The following is an 8,566-nucleotide window of genomic DNA, read 5'->3' as shown; positions in this document are numbered from 1 at the left end:
TAAATCTTTATGATATCGAGTATGGATTTTGATACGTCTTAACCTGAGATTGAATTATGGGTCATTAAGCCCTACTTGAGATTGTAATTTTAAGAACTTTGGTGCTATAAGCACCCATGATTTGAGTATTTTGAGATTATTGAGAAAATTTTGACCGTAATGGTCATAGTAGCTTTGAAATCCACTTCACTGAATGAGATTACATATTTTGTAGTTGGTTTCATTATAAACCACGAGATTATTAAATGTGGATTTCCATGAGATAGGGAGTAGTATTTAACACCGAGTTGGGTAAGTTACTACAGTTTCATACCCCAGAACTACGTACCACCGTAGGAATGAGATTTATGGGCCCGAGGTTGAGATAGTGATCACTAAATTGAGGTTATACTCCCTGGAAAGAGTATGACGCCTCTCCCCGACGTGAGGTTTCTTCCTTAGGAGGACAAAACGTTGGACTCCATGTAGCTCGCACGGTGTATGTCGGTTAAGAGAACCACCTTGCTAGTAAGAGTAAATAATCAGTTTCTAAAGTAAAGTATGTTCCTTGAGATGAGTTATTTTCCCTAAAGGTTTGAAAGATATCCTGGTCAGTAAAGATTTTTAGATACTAAGTGTAAAGGCTCACAAACTTATTCAATTAATGTTTTACTTTAGATTTCAGTTTTAAAATTACAGCCTTAGCTTAGATATAGAAGTGAGCACTTTACCACTTTAGTCTATATGTTTTGAGAAGGGAATAGAACTACAGATTTCAGAAATAGTATATTGACTCACGAGATTTATACTACGCGTTCCGTTATTCATAATTTATGAGATATACATTTTTCTGAGATTATTCAAGCTATGTGAGTCAGTTATATCAGCATGCATGATTTTTATAAAGATTGATGATATTGTTGATTTAAGTATTGCATACACCCCCATATACTCAGTACATCCTCAAAGTACTGATCCACATATACGTCTGTGTGCTACATTGTCTCATAATGTAGGTTCAAGTGCTCAGTCTCAGCAGTGACAGTTTTCTTCAAGTACCTTTATCCACACGTCAGCAGTTGGTAAGTCCTCATGGTTTGAGGACCTAATCCCTTGTTTTCAGTCTTTATAGTAGTTGATTATTTCTTTTCAGTCCAGTTGAGTCAGTTGGGGGTTTGTCCCAATGACTCTCTAGTTCTTAGTAAGTAGAGTCTTGTCAGACAGTCAGTTGAAGTTTTGTTCCAGATTTTCAGTATTTGATATCCAGACATTTGTTTTCAATGATTTCAGTTCTGTTTGATATAATATAACATTTATTATTTGGTTGTTCATCCTAAATTAAGTGGTAGAAGTAGTAACAGGCTCAAAGGGTTAGTTTGGGGCTACTTGTAGTCTTAAGAACTATGTGATGTTCCGAGATGAGATTTTGGGGTGTTACATATACCAATTAATGGAGTATATGAGTCCACCGAACACAACAGGACCTGGTCCCTTTAACTTGTGAAAGTAGTAAATGATAATTGAAGAATAGATAATGCAATAAAGTAAAGAACACAGAAAGTTTACATGGAAACTTCCTTGCTTAAGAAAAGTAAAAGTCACGACCTGCCATCAGGATTTCCAAACTTTACCCTTCTTCAAGCCACCAAGTGATTATAATTTTCTATAATCACTAACTCTTGTAATAACTCTATCGGAAGATAAGTGTGATAACTCTAACACACTTATAACTGACTAACTCTAGTCACAAATCCTAGGTAACTCTACCCAGGACACAACACTTGAAAGAGACAAACAAATAGTTGACCAACTTTCAAACAACTCGAACAACCAACTCTAGTTGCTTCGACCCAAACTAGGACGTGGGCAATCTACACATCTACTATCCTTTATAATCAGGAGTAGATTTACCATGTAAGACCCAAAGAACCAGTGATACAACACAAACTAGACTTAAGATGACAGAGCAAGCAGGTCCCTTTGTAGGCTGTGGGCGACTTTTGCTTCTTGAGCGTTTAATCTTAATATTTGCAAAAACTAGGTTTTCTTATGAGCAAGAGATCCTTAAATATGAGACAGCAAAATGTAGATGTGGTGCTATTGGTCGAGGTTCAACTCCTCTACTGCCGCGCCACCAACTTTCTGAAGAAAAGTACAACTTTCAGCTATAGTCAGACATGTCATTGTCAAGGCATACTTTAACTTGAGACCAGGTCCCATAGAAACATAAAAGAATGTCTATCAGGTCCCTTGTGGAATAATTTGCCGATCATCAAAACCTCAGGGGTATAACATTACATCAACAAAAATTAGGGTGTAAATTCACTTTATGTTTCATTTTGGTCTCTTCTACCTTGTCAACTTGTCTTAAAGGCTAAATGCTTAAATTGAATGAGTCAAAATGGACTGAGTTAATAAATACGCGGATCATTAACCTGCCCAAACCCAAACTTAAATTAAATTGGACCGTTCATGATATTATGGAACTAATTTTATTACCCTTGGGGACTACTTCTAAAATCTTTTTACATTAGAAGAAAGTCCTTGATTATGCTTCTTGCTCATTTCGGATTAAATACTCATTGAGCAGGGATTGACTTCACTTTTGGATTGTTTAATTTTTCTTTCTTCCCCAATGGTTTGTGATCACATATTCACATGTAAAACATTTGGATTTTGGATTGTCAAATCAACTTCACCTAAGTTCAACCAACGTCGAAAAGTTTCCAGAGGGGACTGACGATTTCGGGTTAAATGTGAAACATGAGTCACACTGTTACAGAAAAAGAGGGATGTATGTTAGTTTGTCAAAATAAGATTCCATCTTTGTGGAAATTATTAACACTCTTTTCATTTTCAAATAGAGTAAATAGTTGAATTAGAAGGGCTGAGAAAGATTGCTTTATTTTCAATTATTGTAAGCTGGAAATCCAGAAAGGAATGAGAAAATCATAGTGCAGGGTATGATATCGGTTATTCTCAAAGCCAAAAATATGAAGGGGAGCCTTGGCGTAGCAGGTGAATTTGTCTCCATGTGACTAGGAGGTCACGGGTTCAAGCCGTGGAAACAGTCTCTTGCAGACTTGCAGCGTAAAACTTCCTACAATAGACCCTTATGATCTGGCCCTTTTGCGGACCCCTCACATAGCGGGAGCTATAGTGCATCGGCTGCCCTTCTCAAAGCAAACAACATAGTATAGTTTCAATTTTCATAACATCAAGACCTTATGAACAGTTTATGTTTGAAATATCACAAGTAAAACTCTATTCACTGCCTATAGCTAAAATTTTGAGAAGATGGTTCTTTTCTTAATAAGTTTACTTCCATAAGAAATATGGAAGCTAAATCATCGAGGTACTGGCAAACTAAATGTCATCTCATTAATGGAAAAATCTTTCAACTTCTGATGTCGCCAGCTGCTGCGAAAAGCCGGTTCTTTTGGTTCAGGGATGGCCAATGATTCATTGCTTGACATGCCAGCAATATCAGACATTGTTGGCCGATCAGTTGGAAGTTCTTGAACGCAAAGAAGAGCCACCAAAATTGACCTTGTTGCTTTGTTACAGTCGTAGGTTTCCCTTATTGATGGATCGATCAACTCCAACACTCTTCCTTCTTTCCATTTATTGTATGCCTAAAGGTCAAATGATTTGAAATTTTAATGAATAAGTACAAAGAAAGAAACAAAAACAAACTTGGACTAAGTTTCCAAATGCGTGAGTATACTTACCCATCCTAATAGAGACACAGAAATTTCAGTCTTGTAGAAGTCTGAGTTTCGTTCACCAGTCAGAATTTCCAAAAGCAATACTCCAAAGCTAAAAACATCTGATTTCTCCGAAAATTGGCCATATACTACGTATTCTGGAGACATATAGCCACTATGCCACATTGGCGTAAATTAGTCTTCAGTAGCTATACATAAGAGGTAATAACATAAAAACTAGTTACAGATCACCAGGGACTACACTTACTATGTACCAACCACTCGTTTTGTATTGGCCTGTGTTTGATCAATCCCGAAAATCCTTGCCATTCCAAAGTCAGATATTTTAGGGATCATCTCTTGATCTAGCAGAATGTTGCTTGCCTTCAAGTCCCTGTGAATGACTTTTAATCTTGAATACTTATGTAGGTAAAGCATTCCTTGAGCAATTCCTTCTATTATCCCAAAACGTGTGACCCAATCGAGTTTAACCTTCAATGTAGGGTCTAAAAAAGAAAAACGAATATCCAATTAGCCAAGGGAAATGAGGAAAACAAAGTTATGATTCTCACGAAGATAATATTAGAGTACAACCAAAAAGAAATTTGTCCAGGCTGCAATTGGGCATATACTCGTAGATCAGTATCTTCTCCTCCCCTTCAACACAGCATCCTAAGAGGCTAACTAAATTTTTGTGCTGCAAATGCGCGATTAGCTTCAACTCATTCATGAACTCCTCCAGTCCTTGTGAGGACCTCCTGCTTAGCCTTTTGATGGCTACTTCTCCGAACTCAGTCAAGATACCCTGAAACAGAATGTTTAAATCCTCTACATTGATGAAAGGAAATATGAACATCAAAACATTGAACTGTTGCACCTTAAACACAGGGCCAAAACCACCTTTTCCGAGTTTGTTATCTTCATGGAAGTTGTTTGTAGCGTCTCGTATATTCTGCAAGCTGTACTGTAACAACTTCATATCATCTTTCCCTACTAAAGATCCACTAGGGACGGAGCTAACTAGAGCTAAATCTCCGTCCATCTTACCTAGTTTCAAACAACAATCAGTAAGTCAACAATCAGTAAGGCAAAGCACTGTAAACTATATGAAATCAGAAATCAGTACCATTGAGAAATGCTAGATTCACCTGGTCTTTTCAAGCGCTTTATTTTGAAGATAAAAGCAAGGATACTAACAAGAAGCAATATTGTGAAAATTGCAGAAACTATTTTTGCAGTGAGAATTTTGTATCTTTGAGCTGAATTCCCAGATAGACCATGAGCAACTGCATCAAGAAAACGTAAAATTTAGCAGCCTTTCACATATTTTTTAGTAGAAAAATCCATAAAGACATGGCTAAACATACTTAGCTCAGAGAAATGAACTCGAACATAGAGAGCTCTGCCGTCGGTAATGACATTCCCAAGATCCAGTAAATCTCCAAGCCATATAAAACAGGCGTTTATCGAACAAGCATAAGCTGAACAGGAGCAGTTCCTAATGCACTGAGTTTCACACTCTCTAGTGCTCATATTTCCTAAAGAGATAGCATGATCTGGCAACTTCATATTCTCGTGTTTCAAAAACCGATCTCCACCATCCCATCCCAACGCTATTTTTCTTGCACAACCTCCATTCCATTTCCCATTAGCCCAATCTGTGGAAAATCTAGGTTCAAATCCGGTTAAACATCTGCATAATCCACTTGATCTGATCCCACAGCTACCAAACGGACCACAGTGAGCATAAAGTTCACACTTAGCTTGTGGTGCTTGAAATTCAACATTCCACTCATTACTACCATTCCTATTCCACACCATAACCTGAAGGTACCCAAGAGGATTTAAAACGACTCTTAATAAGCTTCTGTAGTAAGCTAAAGTGATATATACATTTTCGTTAATAGTAACAATAGATATATACCACGTGATTCCTAGCGTATACCCTTTTTTACTATCATCGAATCTATAGTAAACACTGTTCTGGTTCCAAATGTAAAAACTCGTGCGCCCTTCACTACGGTCTATTCCAAAAGAGAAATTTCCAGGCCGAGGATCTTCATTTCTCATCCACGAACTGATCAAGGTTTGTTGGCCACTAATTTTATTGAAATGGAATCTCATGTCACGTATTAATGTATCACTAGGATGCTGAAAGCTCCGCCACAGTATATTGGACTCACCATGTCTGAGAATGAGATTTCCGTCATCTAACAATGCCCCCACAGTAGAATTTGAAGTTAATAATTCCTTTGTTGTGAATGAAACATTCGATGACCAAATGAGTTCACGTTTTTCATCAAAAATCACTAAATTCCCAGCATCGCCAATAGTGAAAACCGCAGTAGAATTCTGAGGGATCGGAGATTCTCTGTTAGCAACCCAAACTACTGTTTGTTCAGGGATTGTATTGTACCATATGCCAAGGTAGGTAAAATTAGAATTGACTGGAGTGAAAAATCCTAAGGCAAAACTTCCACCAGCTGAAACCATTTTATGGTTTCCAGTGATTGATTTGCCTACTTTGACAATATTTTGGCTAGGGAGAATGGGTATGCAAAAACACGAGAATATTACTACTAAAAAAGGTAGAACAGTTACTAACTTCATTATTTTTTTCCCAAGTACAGTTCCTACTCTGCCTTCTTTCATATCTCTGATTGTTCACTTCTTTACATTAATGAACAACATGAGCTAGATTCATGTCATATAGAGATCACAGGTTTGAACCCTGCAATCAATTGAATGTTTACATATTCTTCAGAGTGCGGTCTATTTTTGGATACGGCTAACGTGGATGTTTTATTATGTATGGGGGCCTTTTGAACATATTATTAATATGTATATATCATTTGTCACATTATATGTTATACATTTCTAGTTTTCTTTTTGTTATATTAAAAGAATATTAACTTTATTTTAAACTTCATCTTTCACCTTTGAAATATCTACATTTATTTTAGACTACAAACTTTAATTTTTTTATTATTTTTAAATAATTGTGTTCAAACGAATAATTACCACAAAAATTAGGGCGGGAAGACGTATATACTATGTATATATTCTTTCAACAATTTCTCCTAATACTGATTATATCTTGTATTAAATTAAACTAACACCTTAATTTTGTTTGGCAATAATTGATGTCATATTTGTAGGAAGGAGTAATTCTTTTCAATCGTGCACTCGATTAATTACAACAAAAAATCCCAACAAACTGTATCTGGATGTTGAGCTGTCAAATTAATTTCCAATAAGATTCTTGTGCAGTCAAATCAAGGTCTGGATGTTCACTAAATTTGTTTGCTGTTGTCCTTTTTCTTTGAGGGGTTGGGGGTTGGGTCAATAATACTTTTTCCTTATCAAATTATGCGGCTGTTTTTCCTAACAAGCGCTTTAAGAAATATTGTTCTTCTATTTTAATTTGTTTATATTATTTTTAATTTAGTCTGTTTAAGAAAAAAAAAAATTTTCTTATTGATAATTTTTTAATTTTAATTTTTAATATAATATATTTAAAATCATAAAACTAAAGAATATTTCGATAATTCTATGTATTTTTAGTTTAGGTTCACAAAATTTTAAGAAAAAAATTCTTTAATTTATTAAACTTCATATTAAATCAAAATTAAAACAGAGAAAATAATACTAATTAGGAGGGATTTTGATCAAAACTATCAAAATAGCTCAACCCAATTCAATCCCCCCAAACCTCGCAGGACCAAGAATTTGATAAATTAGGCTCGCAAGCCCTTCATTTTAAAGGGCCTTAGGATTACCGGTCAATCCAACACTAAAAGGGCAATTAAGGAGTGAGATAGCGTTTCGTTTCTTTTCTTTTTAAAACATTATCAGAAAAATTTCTTCTCAACCTAAACTAAAACTTATAGATATATCAATTTGTTAACATTTCTAATATATTATATGAAAAGGGATATTTCTACGATAATTTATTCATATTTAACATCAATACATCGTCAAAAATATTTAAATTCGTCGATACAGTTTCTTAATTAACATATTCATCTATAGTCATATGTAAAATTTAAGTAGTTAACATTATCAAATAAATACATGTCAAAACCTAATGTAAATTTAATTAGTTAACATTATCAAATAAATACACGTCAAAAGCTAATGTAGAGTTTAAGTTAACGTAGTCTTTTATCTCTTCAAATTTGAATCAAGCAGTGCAACTAATTTTGAGTAGCAACAAGTGTCTGAATATTACAAACCAATAATGTAAATCTCCAAATTTTTGAAATGGACCCTCAGAACTCATTTGGAACCTTTCATTACAAACTAATAGTGCATATCAATTCGTTAAACACTCAAAAGACGTTGGAATCATCAAATCACCAGACAAGGCCGTCTTGACCAAATAAGGACATTCAACTATATAATAAACTTAAAAAAGAAAAAATAGAAATCCATCCAAAGGTCCAAATTGTTAGGATTTATGTCCTGATTTTCTTACTATATTTAAGTTTTAATTTTTCTTAGAAGAAAAATAAAAGTTACCATAATTACTTTTACTTTTCCTGAAAAAAAAAATATAATTCTTTTTCATATTTGGCTAACCTGTTTTTTGGAGGAAAGGTTTTGGAATCTATAAATAGAAGACCCCTTCTCATACCAATAACACAATAGCATCCACAATGTAGTCGTTTAAAGAGTTTTGTTCTCTCTAATAGTTTTATGTTTTCCTTTATATTAGGTTTTTATATGTAGGCCAATTGGACAAACTATATAATCATCATGTTTTTAGTATGTTTTTCTTTTCGTCTGATTTATCGTCTCAATAGTTTGCAACTAATAGCTTCCGCATGACGCCCTCTCGATTTCGAACCCAATAAGTGGTATTAGAGCTTACGGTTCAA

At 34.8% G+C, this 8,566-nt stretch overlaps 1 protein-coding gene across 1 annotated transcript; it reads right to left on the bottom strand.

Moving 5' to 3' along the window:
- Positions 1–3,156: 3,156 nt before the first annotated feature.
- LOC107878293 (G-type lectin S-receptor-like serine/threonine-protein kinase At1g11300) lies at positions 3,157–6,520 on the bottom strand. Its single transcript, XM_016725222.2, has 7 exons — positions 5,054–6,520; positions 4,835–4,972; positions 4,564–4,733; positions 4,281–4,491; positions 3,955–4,192; positions 3,711–3,861; positions 3,157–3,614 (listed from the first exon to the last, which is right to left on the bottom strand). The coding sequence occupies exons 1-7, from the start codon at positions 6,336–6,338 to the stop codon at positions 3,327–3,329; spliced, it is 2,481 nt and encodes an 826-aa protein (XP_016580708.2). The 5' UTR covers positions 6,339–6,520; the 3' UTR covers positions 3,157–3,326.
- Positions 6,521–8,566: the final 2,046 nt, after the last annotated feature.

Source organism: Capsicum annuum, chromosome 7 (assembly GCF_002878395.1).
Source record: "Capsicum annuum cultivar UCD-10X-F1 chromosome 7, UCD10Xv1.1, whole genome shotgun sequence".
Lineage (NCBI taxonomy): Eukaryota > Viridiplantae > Streptophyta > Magnoliopsida > Solanales > Solanaceae > Capsicum > Capsicum annuum.
Note: the sequence above shows the minus strand (reverse complement) of the source record. Positions and strands in the feature narration are given on the sequence as shown.